Source organism: Schistocerca serialis, chromosome 9, assembly GCF_023864345.2.
Source record: "Schistocerca serialis cubense isolate TAMUIC-IGC-003099 chromosome 9, iqSchSeri2.2, whole genome shotgun sequence".
Classification (NCBI taxonomy): domain Eukaryota; kingdom Metazoa; phylum Arthropoda; class Insecta; order Orthoptera; family Acrididae; genus Schistocerca; species Schistocerca serialis.
Genome location: NC_064646.1, coordinates 269,988,485 through 270,002,289, shown reverse-complemented (window position 1 = coordinate 270,002,289; position 13,805 = coordinate 269,988,485). Strand labels below are relative to the sequence as shown.

Genomic DNA, 13,805 nt, shown 5'->3' with positions numbered 1-13,805 from the left:
GTAAAACATGTACATGTCGTGTGGCTAGGGCCAACTGTCGGGTAGACCGTTTGCCGGGTGCAAGTCTTTCGATTTGACGCCACTTTGGCGACTTGCGCGTCGATGGGCGTGAAATGATGATGATTAGAACAACACAACACCCAGTCCCTCAGCGGAGAAAATCTCCGCCCCAGCCGGGAATCGAACCCGGGCCCTTAGGGTTAACATTCTACATCTACATCTACATCTATACTCCGCGAGCCACCTTACGGTGTGTGGCGGAGGGTACTTATTGTACCACTATCTGATCCCCCCTTCCCTGTTCCATTCACGAATTGTGCGTGGAAAGAACGACTGCTTGTAAGTCTCCGTATTTGCTCTAATTTCTCGGATCTTTTCGTTGTGATCATTACGCGAGATATATGTGGGCGGTAGTAATATGTTGCCCATCTCTTCCCGGAATGTGCTCTCTCGTAATTTCGATAATAAACCTCTCCGTATTGCGTAACGCCTTTCTTGAAGTGTCCGCCACTGGAGCTTGTTCAGCATCTCCGTAACGCTCTCGCGCTGACTAAATGTCCCCATGACGAATCGCGCTGCTTTTCGCTGGATCATGTCTATCTCTTCTATTAATCCAACCTGGTAAGGGTCCCATACTGATGAGCAATACTCAAGAATCGGACGAACAAGCGTTTTGTAAGCTACTTCTTTCGTCGATGAGTCACATTTTCTTAGAATTCTTCCTATGAATCTCAACCTGGCGCCTGCTTTTCCCACTATTTGTTTTATGTGATCATTCCACTTCAGATCGCTCCGGATAGTAACTCCTAAGTATTTTACGGTCGTTACCGCTTCCAATGATTTACCACCTATGGCATAATCGTACTGGAATGGATTTCTGCCCCTATGTATGCGCATTATATTACATTTATCTACGTTTAGGGAAAGCTGCCAGCTTTCGCACCATGCATTAATCCTCTGCAGGTCCTCCTGGAGTACGTACGAGTCTTCTGATGTTGCTACTTTCTTGTAGACAACCGTGTCATCTGCAAATAGCCTCACGGAGCTACCGATGTTGTCAACTAAGTCATTTATGTATATTGTAAACAATAAAGGTCCTATCACGCTTCCCTGCGGTACTCCCGAAATTACCTCTACATCTGCAGATTTTGAACCGTTAAGAATGACATGTTGTGTTCTTTTTTCTAGGAAATCCTGAATCCAATCACAAACCTGGTCCGATATTCCGTAAGCTCGTATTTTTTTCACTAAACGTAAGTGCGGAACCGTATCAAATGCCTTCCTGAAGTCCAGGAATACGGCATCAATCTGCTCGCCAGTGTCTACGGCACTGTGAATTTCTTGGGCAAATAGGGCGAGCTGAGTTTCACATGATCTCTGTTTGCGGAATCCATGTTGGTTATGATGAAGGAGATTTGTATTATCTAAGAACGTCATAATACGAGAACACAAAACATGTCGCGCTGACCACTCAGCTGCTGGGGGCGTACTATTTTAACGTTATGACATTATATGTGAGCAGTTTTCGATAGATAATCATTGTTATGTTGTCTCTTGATGTACCTTGTTATATATTTGTAATACTACGAAACAGCTGATGGCTCAGTGGAGTCTGATGGAGTCGTATACATGTTTAATGGTAGCCTGTGCTCGGAGAGGCAGCTGATCGGACTTTCAGCTGTTGTGACTTGTGTTTACCGCTTTAGGAATGGAACGCTTTGCTGGATGAGCAGCTAAAATGGATAAGCGGAACAGAGAATCAGGTGTTACTGTTTTAAAAGCAAGACGAAGACTTCATGTCCAAATTAAAATTTTTTTATTCTTTGAATTTGTGCGCTTTTTCAGTACATGTTTATGTTGGGTTAACACGGACAGCCAGACGATGGGAGCTTGACTCCCTAAACACTTTGCTGAGGATTATGACTCTAACAGAAACGGCTGTACGATAAAGTAATTATAGCCAGCGTTCTATTTCTAGTGACCCCTACAACTCCGAAACGTCGACCTCTACCTGTAACTTTAGTAGCTCCCATAGCATTCACAGGAAATTCACTTCATTTGCACGCTTCCTTCACGGAGAAAGATTATTCACAAACAACGCTGTACGTAGCGAGATTATGATCGACTGTTGAATGGAGCATTAGTCATTTGAAGTACGGATCAGATACACTAATAATCCAGAACATTATGGCCGGCCTTTGTGGCCGACCGGTTCTAGGCGCTTCAGTCCGGAACCGCGCTGTTGCTACGGTCGCAGGTTCGAATCCTGCGTCGGTCATGGATGTGTGTGATGTCCGTAGGTTAGTTAGGTTTAAGTAGTTATAAGTCTAGGGGATTGATGACCTCCGATTTTAAGTCCTATGGTGCTCAGAGCCATTTGAACCATTTCCATTACAACCTCCTACCTAATAGTTGGTATGTCCACCTCTAGCAGCTGGCCACTGTGGCCGAGCGGTTCTAGACGCTTCAGTCTGGAACCGCGCGACCGCTACGGTCGCAGGTTCGAACCCTGCCTCGGGCATGGATGTGTGTGATGTCTCTAGGTTAGTTAGGTTTAAGTAGATCTAAGTTCTAGGGGACAGATGACCTCAAATGTTAAGTCCCATAGTGCTCAGAGCCATTTTTTGTCCACCTCTGGCACGCATAACAGAGGCTACGCTTCATGGCATGGAGGCAATGGGGCCTTGGTAGATCGCTAGAGGGAGTCGTAACCACGTCTGCGCACACAAGTCACCCAATTCCCGTACATTCCGGGGAGGGGGCCGACGAGCTCTGATGCCACATTTAATCACACCTCAGGTGTGTTCGATAGCGTTCATATCTGGCGTGTTAGGGGGCCAGAACATCAGTTGCAACTCGCCACTGTGTTCCTCGAACCATTCGATCGCACACCTGGTCTTGTGACGTGGTGTATTATCTTGTTGAAAAATGCCACCGTCATTGGGAAACATGAACGTAACGAAGGGGTTACGTTGTCTGCAACTTATGTACAATACTCCTTCGCTGTCATGGTGCTTGGACGAGCTCCACTGGGCCCCTTGGACACCCACGTGAATGTCCCCCATAGAACAATCGAACCGCCGCTAGGTTATCTCGGTCCCGTCGTAGAGACGTCATGGACCTCTTCCCCGGTAACGCCGGATTAGCGCCCTCCCATTGCCATGATGAATTTATCAGACCACTCTCTGACACTGCGCCAACGTACAGGGCTGATGTCAAGTGCCCATTTCAGTCGTAGTTGTCGATGTAGTGGTGTTAACATTAGCACCTGCATCAGTGTCGGCTTCGGAGGCCCATCGTTAGGAATGTTCGGTGCACTGTGTTTTCAGACATATTCCAACTCTGTCCAGCATTAAAGACTGTTGTTGGTTCCACCACAGTTCACTGCCTCTCCTGGTTTACCAATTTGGCCAACCTACAATGTGGGTCACATGTCATCAGGGGTGGCTGCCGATCCTCACGACGTCTGAACGGGGTTTCACTTTAGTTTCACCACATGTTGAAGACACACACCACAGCACTCCTCCAACACCCGACAAATCATGCAGTTTCCAAAATGAACGTGCCGAAAGTCCGAGTCATTACGATCTGCCCTCCGTCAAATTCGGATAGATCGCGCGCCTTCCCCATTCTACACACGGACAGCACGATCGCTGCTAGCACATAGAATATTCCTGTGTCTCACTATAGTTCAATTCTTTTATCTTGGCGGCTCGCGCATGCCCGCCTAGACGCGGGAGATTGCTGCGTTGCCAGTTGCACACAACGCACGCGCCAATAGAAGCAGCGCCATAGTACAGCATAGTTCGCAAGCTTACGTTTAGGGGGGAGCGCGCAGTTCGTGAAGTAAAGCCACCACGGCCGCATTAACCCTTTCGCTGCTACAAAGACGTGCTCCCTGCATTCCGCGCTGTGAGCGATTTTGTCACTGCACTGCTCGCCTGTGCAGACACATTGTGTTCCGACTGCTTTGATACTCTTTTGTCATTCGATTCCACAAAAACTATTTGGCTCAAAAATTAGATTTTTACCTATCTTCTTGACTGATACCTTCCCCCCATAAGTGACTTAATGTTGTTTCGATGTTCAACGCAGTTATTATGCAGCATTAAATATAGTAAACCATTGCACGAAATTTTGAAGAGTTTGCAGAGGTAAAAGTCCATAGAGTATACTTTCCGGATGGTCGATTTTACTTGCGACAATGTTGAGAATGAAATGTGGACAAGATACCTATATATTTCATTTAATTTAAGTACCACATAAGTGTCGTATGTAATATTGAGAAATATTCCACCTTTCGCGACTGTAACAAAAGTTTTACTTACACTGGGCACGTTTGGCTTTATTTTAAAGCACTTGAATCAATCAAAAGGAAGTAGACAAAATACATTAAACAAAACTGTGGACTTACAGAAACATTAGGACTTGAATATACCGTCTGTCAGTGAAGTGCTCAGAGCTATGTCAAATATAATTTTGTGTGTGGCACATACAAACAGCATTTATTTGCTAAAACACTGATGAACCAACACAAACGTTGAATATTGTGCTACCGCAGCACAAAACTACGAAAGGTGACTTGGCAATGGAGGACACAAAATACATGATGCTTCAAAAGAGAGAAACGCGTCTGGTCTAAATAAGTCGCTTATTACAGTTGCAGAAGAGGGATATATTTCAATACCATTGGTAAAACTGCGACTGTGGAACAAAAACAAGAAATAGAACATGAATACCATTGTGTATGTGCCATACCTTTCACCGATGGAAGTGCTTTAAAATAAAGCCAAACGCGCCGTGTGTATATAAAACTTTTATTACAGTCGCGAAAGACGGAATATTTCTCAATATTACATACGACACCTATGTGGTACTTAAATGAGATATTGTTAAACAGTAAATATTATATGAAATTTAGGTATCTTGTCCACATTTCATTCTCAACATTGTGGCAACTAAAATCGACCATACGGAAAGTATACGCTATGGACTTTTACCTCTGCAAACTCTTCAAAATTTCGTGCAATGGTTTACAACATTTAATGCTGCACATCAAAACAAAATTAAGTCATTTATGGGGGGAAGGTATCAGGCAAGAAGACGTGTAAAAATCAAATTTTTTGGCCAAATAGTTTTTGGAAATCGAATGATAAGTGTGTCAAAGCAGTGGGAACACCATGTGTCTGCACAGGCGAGAAGTGCAGTGATGACAAAATCGCGCACAGCGCGGAATGCGGGGAGCACGTGTCTGCAGCAGCGAAAAAGTTAATGAAGAGGCAAAGCACTAGAAATTTCGTTCAAACAAATAAAATTCGTGAAGTAAGCCACTCCAATATTGTTTTTAAATAAAGAAAATATTAAGCATCACACAAGGTTTGAACTCATAACCTTTCACTTGGCAGCCCAACACCTTAACCGTTCTGCTGTCTCACCTCATTGGTTAATGTAACTCCATAAGGACTCTAACACCTCACGCAACTACTTAAAAACACTGCTGGTATGACTATGAATTACTCATGCTTCGTCGAAGTACGATAGGAAATAAACAATTACCGCTGTTGTTTATTGCGAAAAAGCAGTTCTTGAGATTGAAACAAACACCTTTCCTTGCTATCGCCTGAATTAGGAGTCTTATTGCTTGTTTGGTTTAATTAATAGAATATGAAGCAATTGGTATAAAGAATGCTTTTTCCAAACTTTCTATAAAAGAAAGTCTGCTATCAAGACATTGCTTTTGTTCTATTACTTTATTTATGACTGAACGTTTCTAAAACTGAAGACACTCGTCCATGCTCTGCACTGCAGTCGAGATGTGGCAACGTCGTTCTCTGTTCATTGGCTGACTGTGTTTTGTGACGTCAGATGAGCAGAACGAACCTAAACTCGGCCGCCAAGATATATGACGCGCACTTTAGCAGTCATTCCTCGCCGTGTGGCGCTGCTGTCGCCTATCGACAGTAGATCGCTGGCCATAATGTTCTGGCTGAACAGTGTATGTTTGCACGTAGATGCGCCCTGCATACCACACGGACAGTGGGAAATATCACTAACCTGTGATATCCATGCTGGAAAGAGATAATTACGAACTGCCCACCGTATTACGGCTGCCTAGTTAACACCGTACACGCATCTGGAAACTGCACTGCGATAGAAGCATCACAAGTGCTGTCGATAGCCTCGGCAAGGACGTGAGGTGCGGGCCGTGGGAGCTGGGATAGCGACGAGGCAATTTCTGCGGCACGCGAGGATCCGCCCGGCCCGATGATATACGGCGCTCACGTGGCGGATTCCGACCGCATAGCACGCGATCTGCAGGTGCTCCATAAACCCAAATTACCAGCTCCCTACTGGCAGGGAAGGTAAGGGGCCACCACGAGGCGCTATTCGCCGAAACTGCAGCAGATACGAAAGTCTTGAAGCTATAAATCTCCTTGTTTAATAGTGGCTGTGAAATATTGATTAATGGTTGCGAAGTACGAACACCAGTTATCTGCTAAAGAACAGGAGGACTGGTAGGGGAAGAAGGAGAAACCCACTTTCAAAGGTTTTGTAGCTTTATGTACTTGCAGTCACTAGCCGTTATCTTGATGGAGACCGCCTGGGAGAGCAGCCGAATTGTTGGTAGTCTTAAGACGCAGCCCGTGGTCACACAATGAGCAGGATTTTATTGAACAAAGATTGGAAATGTGTACATTATACAGGCGGTGATGGGTGTAAGTACAGATATTTCTATTTATGTCTAAGTGCAGTGCACTGAACAACTTTACATCGGTATTTGATTCTTCTGCAGACTGATAACTATAGCTATTAGGGGTGATATGTTGAGTTTAGCACAGCGTATGAACTGTGTTACCCTAATCCCAAAGCCGGCCGAAGTGGCCTTGCGGTTAAAGGCACTGCAGTCTGGAACCGTTAGACCGCTACGGTCGCAGGTTCGAATCCTGCCTCTGGCATGGATGTTTGTGATGTCCTTAGGTTAGTTAGGTTTAACTAGTTCTAAGTTCTAGGGGACTAATGACCTCAGTAGTTGAGTCCCATAGTGCTCAGAGCCATTTGAACCATTTTTGAACCCTAATCCCAGATCATTTGAACCAAACTTCAGTTTCCTAATCACAGTTACCGTGAGCCAAACATTGATATCTAACTATTGGCCCTTGTAAGTCCACATCATGGGGTAACCAAAGCCAACATGTTTTATTTTACAATTTCTGACATACGTTTAATAAAATTTCTTTATATGGGAATATATAGTGGTATATCCAACTTTTAACTGAACCAGTTGCTCTCTAAAGTACAGATGTTAAAGTTGAAAAATGGCTTGAGTAGTCCTGTTTTATGTTAGGTCCATGAACCATGGACCTTGCCGTTGGTGGGGAGGCTTGTGTGCCTCAGCGATACAGATGGCCGTACCGTAGGTGCAACCACAATGGAGGGGTATCTGTTGAGAGGCCAGACAAACATGTGGTTCCTGAAAAGGGGCAGCAGCCTTTTCAGTAGTTGCAGGGGCAACAGTCTGGATGATTGACTGATCTGGCCTTGTAACATTAACCAAAACGGCCTTGCTGTGCTGGCACTGCGAACGGCTGAAAGCAAGGGGAAACTACAGCCGTAATTTTTCCCGAGGACATGCAGCTTTACTGTATGATTAAATGATGATGGCGTCCTCTTGGGTAAAATATTCCCGAGGTAAAATAGTCCCCCATTCGGATCTCCGGGCGGGGACTACTCAAGAGGACGTCGTTATCAGGAGGAAGAAAACTGGCATTCTACGGATCGGAGCGTGGAATGTCAGATCCCTTAATCGGGCAGGTAGGTTAGAAAATTTAAAAAGGGAAATGGATAGGTTAAAGTTAGATATAGTGGGAATTAGTGAAGTTCGGTGAGAGGAGGAACAAGACTTTTGGTCAGGTGATTACAGGGTTATAAATACAAAATCAAATAGGGGTAATGCAGGAGTAGGTTTAATAATGAATAAAAAAAATAGGAGTGTGGGTTAGCTACTACAAACAGCATAGTGAACGCATTATTGTGGCCCAGATAGACACTAAGCCCATGCCTACTACAGTAGTACAAGTTTATATGCCAACTAGCTCTGCAGGTGATGAAGAAATTGATGAAATGTATGACGAGAGAAAAGAAATTATTCAGGTAGTGAAGGGAGACGAAAATTTAATAGTCATGGGTGACTGGAATTCGTCAATAGGAAAAGGGAGAGGAGGAAACATAGTAGGTGAATATGGATTGGGGGGAAGAAATGAAAGAGGAAGCCGCCTGGTAGAATTTTGCACAGAGCATAACTTAATCATAGCTAACACTTGGTTCAAGAATCATGAAAGAAGGTTGTATACCTGGAAGAATCCTGGAGATACTAAAAGGTATCAGATAGATTACATAATGGTAAGACAGAGATTTAGGAACCAGGTTTTAAATTGTAGGACATTTCCAGGGGCAGATGTGGATTCTGACCACAATCTATTGGTTATGAACTGCAGATTGAAACTGAAGAAACTGCAAAAAGGCGGGAATTTAAGGAGATGGGACCTGGATAAACTGAAAGAACCAGAGGTTCTAGAGAGTTTCAGGGAGAGCATAAGGGAACAATTGACAGGAATGGGGGAAAGAAATACAGTAGAAGAAGAATGGGTAGCTCTGAGGGATGAAGTAGTGAAGGCAGCAGAGGATCAAGTAGGTAAAAAGACGAGGGCTAATAGAAATCCTTGGGTAACAGAAGAAATATTGAATTTAATTGATGAAAGGAGAAAATATAAAAATGCAGTAAATGAAGCAGGCAAAAAGGAATACAAACGTCTCAAAAATGAGATCGACAGGAAGTGCAAAATGGCTAAGCAGGGATGGCTAGAGGACAAATGTAAGGATGTAGAGGCTTGTCTCACTAGGGGTAAGATAGATATTGCCTACAGGAAAATTAAAGAGACCTTTGGATAGAAGAGAACCACTTGTATGAATATCAAGAGCTCAGATGGCAACCCAGTTCTAAGCAAAGAAGGGAAGGCAGAAAGGTGGAAGGAGTATATAGAGGGTTTATACAAGGGCGATGTACTTGAGGACAATATTATGGAAATGGAAGAGGATGTAGATGAAGATGAAATGGGAGATAAGATACTGCGTGAAGAGTTTGACAGAGCACTGAAAGACCTGAGTCGAAACAAGGCCCCGGGAGTAGACAACATTCCATTAGAACTACTGATGGCCTTGGGAGAGCCAGTCATGACAAAACTCTACCATCTGGTGAGCAAGATGTATGAGACAGGCGAAATACCCACAGACTTCAAGAAGAATATAATAATTCCAATCCCAAAGAAAGCAGGTGTTGACAGATGTGAAAATTACCGAACTATCAGTTTAATAAGTCACAGCTCCAAAATACTAACACGAATTCTTTACAGACGAATGGAAAAACTGGTAGAAGCGGACCTCGGGGAAGATCAGTTTGGATTCAGTAGAAATGTTGGAACACGTGAGGCAATACTAACCTTACGACTTATCTTAGAAGAAAGATTAAGAAAAGGCAAACCTACGTTTCTAGCATTTGTAGAATTAAAGAAAGCTTTTGACAACGTTAACTGGAATACTCTCTTTCAAATTCTGAAGGTGGCGGGGTAAAATACAGGGAGCGAAAGGCTATTTACAATTTGTACAGAAACCAGATGGCAGTTATAAGAGTCGAGGGGCATGAAACGGAAGCAGTGGTTGGGAAAGGAGTGAGACAGGGTTGTAGCCTCTCCCCGATGTTATTCAATCTGTATATTGAGCAAGCAGTAAAGGAAACAAAAGAAAAATTCGGAGTAGGTATTAAAATTCATGGAGAAGAAGTAAAAACTTTGAGGTTCGCCGATGACATTGTAATTCTGTCAGAGACAGCAAAGGACTTGGAAGAGCAGTTGAACGGAATGGTCAGTGTCTTGAAAGGAGGATATAAGACGAACATCAACAAAAGCAAAACGAGGATAATGGAATGTAGTCAAATTAAATCGGGTGATGCTGAGGGGATTAGATTAGGAAATGAGACACTTAAAGTAGTAAAGGAGTTTTGCTATTTAGGGAGTAAAATAACTGATGATGGTCGAAGTAGAGAGGATATAAAATGTAGACTGGCAATGGCAAGGAAATCGTTTCTGAAGAAGAGAAATTTGTTAACATCGAGTATAGATTTAAGTGTCAGGAAGTCGTTTCTGAAAGTATTTGTATGGAGTGTAGCCATGTATGGAAGTGAAACATGGACGATAACCAGTCTGGACAAGAAAAGAATAGAAGCTTTCGAAATGTGGTGCTACAGCAGAATGCTGAAGATAAGGTGGGTAGATCACGTAACTAATGAGGAGGTATTGAACAGAATTGGGGAGAAGAGGAGTTTGTGGCACAACTTGACTAGAAGAAGGGATCGGTTGGTAGGACATGTTTTGAGGCATCAAGGGATCACAAATTTAGCATTGGAGGGCAGCGTGGAGGGTAAAAATCGTAGAGGGAGACCAAGAGATGAATACACTAAGCAGATTCAGAAGGATGTAGGTTGCAGTAGGTACTGGGAGATGAAGAAGCTTGCACAGGATAGAGTAGCATGGAGAGCTGCATCAAACCAGTCTCAGGACTGAAGACCACAACAAGAACAACATGTTTATTAAGTTGGTTAGTAGTACGGTTCAGGTCGACAGTGAGATTATAGTGAGGAAGGAAATTTCGTGCCCATTTAATACAAGAGGGTTACTTGCATTACGCCACGCAGTTTCAAGGGGATCGGGCTACTGCACAGGCAACTGCACTGAACGACTCACGACACGTGGCGTTAAAGGACGGGTGGATACTCACGCGCTACTGTTGATGGAGGAGTAGACATTATAAAAAAACAATTGTTAAGCCGCAGGGGCCCAAAATGTTTTCGATGGTCCTTCTATTTTTGTAGGAGTAGGAGTGAACTTTACTTTTGCGAATAATGAAGCTGTTTCACATGGCTGCAGTTGGATTACCTTGGCTATTGTTCGTTGTGGTACTATCGTAAGCATCGGTAGTCTGGAAAGTTTCAATGCACGTGACGTTATTAGCTACCGTATTCTTCAGATTAGTGAGGTGTCTAATATGGATATTGGTATAACTTACTTTAGTTCTAGTATGTCTCTTGTTGCTTCGACTTACAATCATCGTAAGGTTGATAAGTCAGAGGTGATTTATGTATGGTGTAAAGGTGGCGGTGTGTGTGAAAGTGTGAATGTTGTTGGTGCTTTAACTCTTTATTGTCATAAATAAAGTCAATGACCTTGAAAAAAACTAAACTTTGATGAAGTCTGCCGAAGAGCGATTCTTGTTGCAGCTCTCAGGGGCATCTGGGAAGCTCTCTGTGTGAGGCACCGCTGAGCACATCTATCTGTCGCAGTTCATGACTATCTCAAGGAATGCGTTTGTGAAATTAAGTGAATGAATGACTAGCCAAGAAATTAAGTGAGATTATGCTTGAACGTGATAGAGAGGTCTATCACGTTCAGTTCTTGGTATAATCTCACTTAATTTCTTGACTTGTTCTTCATTCACTTAGTTTCACAAACGCAGTCCTTATATTCGGATAGCATTCTTTTATATTTTGAATAACATAATGCTTTAGTGAATAATGAACCAACTACTGTATAAACGTCATCTACAGTCAACACTTCACAAACTTTTACAGAGAGTGAGCTATGTAATAAAAAGTATGTTGTCCTTCAACATTAATTCGGATAATAATGTCGATGTACAGAGAGGTAATTTACGTTAGACGAACAAAATGTGGACACATCCCCAGTCGAGGGTGTGAAATTCTTTCCTTTGAGCACGTTTTTACTATAAGGTACGTCAAAAATCGCCAAACACGTGACAAAGCTGGTCTCAGGGTACCGTCCTTAGTGAATTCCGGTGATGCCACGAGAGGGTTCTGGAAAATGTAAATATTTACAGCCCTAAGTAAAGAGGTTCCGAAATATTACAACGTGAAAGCCTAAGTAGGTGTTACCCAAACTACCTAGTGAACTGGTCGTTCTGTCGCTGTGACGTAAAAGTTGTAAGTAGGCTGTTTAGGTTTTTATGTTGGTAATGCCACGTAGCACTCTATATGAAAATCACTGACTGTGCTGTGTGAAGGCTGTGGTTGGTTTGCATTGTTGAAATTTCCTATTGTAGTGTTGGGCACTTGGCTGTTAACAGCGCGTAGCGTTGCGCAGTTGGAGGTGAGCCGCCAGCAATGGTGGATGTGGGGAGAGAGATGGCGGAATTTTGAGAGCGGATGATCTGGACGTGTGTCCATCAGAGACAGTAAATTTGTAAGACTGGATGTCATCAGCTGATATATATATATATATATATATATATATATATATATATATATATATATATATATTATGACTTTTGAACACTATTAAGGTAAATACATTGTTTGTTCTTTATCAAAATCTTTCATTTGCTAACTATGCCTATCAGTAGTTAGTGACTTCAGTAGTTAGAATCTTTTATTTAGCTGGCAGTATTGGCGCTTGCTGTATTGCAGTAGTTTGAGTAACGAAGATTTTTGTGAGGTAAGTGATTCATGAAAGGTATAGGTTACTGTTAGTCAGGGCCATTCTTTTGTAGGGATTATTAAAAGTCAGATTGCGTTGCGCTAAAAATATTGTGTGTCAGTTTAGTGTTGATCGGAATAAGTAAAGAGAGTAATGTCTGAGTACGTTCAGTTTTGCTCAGCTGTTTCAAAAGCAAATAACGTAAGGGGATTACCAGCACAGTAATTCAAAAAAAATTTCTAAGGGGACGTTTCAAAGTGATGTCCCACGTGAGCAGCGAGGATTTCACATTACCGCCACTGAGTATCTCCACTGTTCCCATATTCTCATCGATCTTCTACTAATACAGAATTAACATTTTTATCGGGAAGTGACTGCGTCGCAACTACGCTTCCAAGTGTCGCTCATCCGCAGCGCGGAGGAATTTGAAAAGTGAACTGGTAGCCGAACGAATTAAACAAAAACATCGCTTTAAAACTGAACTCAGTTATTGGCTGTGTGAATTCTAGTGATTAATCTGTAAAGCTGAAGAACTTTAACAAGATTCACAGTCGAATATCACAAGGACGCGGTTGTATTGGCACAGGTTCTGTTAAGTCATCACGTGTATTTTGTCCGTGTCGATACCTCTGCCCTCAACAGGTCCTCAGTTGGTACTAGCTCTACTTAAATCCAAGAAGATCAGTACATTTTCCTCACCTAATGCCTGTCATACGATCTGATCTGAACTATTTAATGTTCATCTTTCCACGTTGTTTTGGACACCCCACTTCCTCTCAGACTGTTTTGTGTAGACTGCGTCTTTATAACCGAATATCCCATCGACTTGCCGATGCATCCTGTGGTCTGCCATACCTGAGTGTTGTTGTCGTCGTCGCCGGGCAGGGCGGCGCGCGGGAACTCCCTGGGGTCCTGGCCGCGGTGGCGGCGCGGGTGCCCCTCGTCGCTGCGGTCGGTGGAGTCGCAGCAGCAGACGTAGGCCGTCCACAGGCCGTCCTTCAGCTCCATCTGCCAGACGGTGTCGCTGCGTCCGCTGCGTGCCCCGTACACCGCCAGCGAGCGGTCCTCCGGCCGGCGCGCCTCGCTTCTGCCGCACAGCACGATACCTGCACCCACACACACACGCCAGTGTCAGCCGCGGTAAGCGTCGTGCCGCAGATACGGAGTCAGCTCTGCTACACTGCGGTGCCACCTTAATACACAGGAACATTATTATGTCTATGAAGTATGAAATATGTCAATAGAAAAGCAAACAGGCCATGA

General features: G+C 43.5%; 1 protein-coding gene across 1 annotated transcript in view; it reads right to left on the bottom strand.

The window, feature by feature from the left end:
• LOC126419534 (uncharacterized) overlaps positions 1 to 13,805 on the bottom strand; it is a 373,659-nt gene that overhangs the window by 128,995 nt on the left and 230,859 nt on the right. The window contains exon 4 of the mRNA XM_050086723.1: positions 13,398 to 13,648. Coding sequence (XP_049942680.1) covers positions 13,398 to 13,648 — 251 coding nt within the window. The remainder of the gene's footprint in view (positions 1 to 13,397; positions 13,649 to 13,805) is intronic.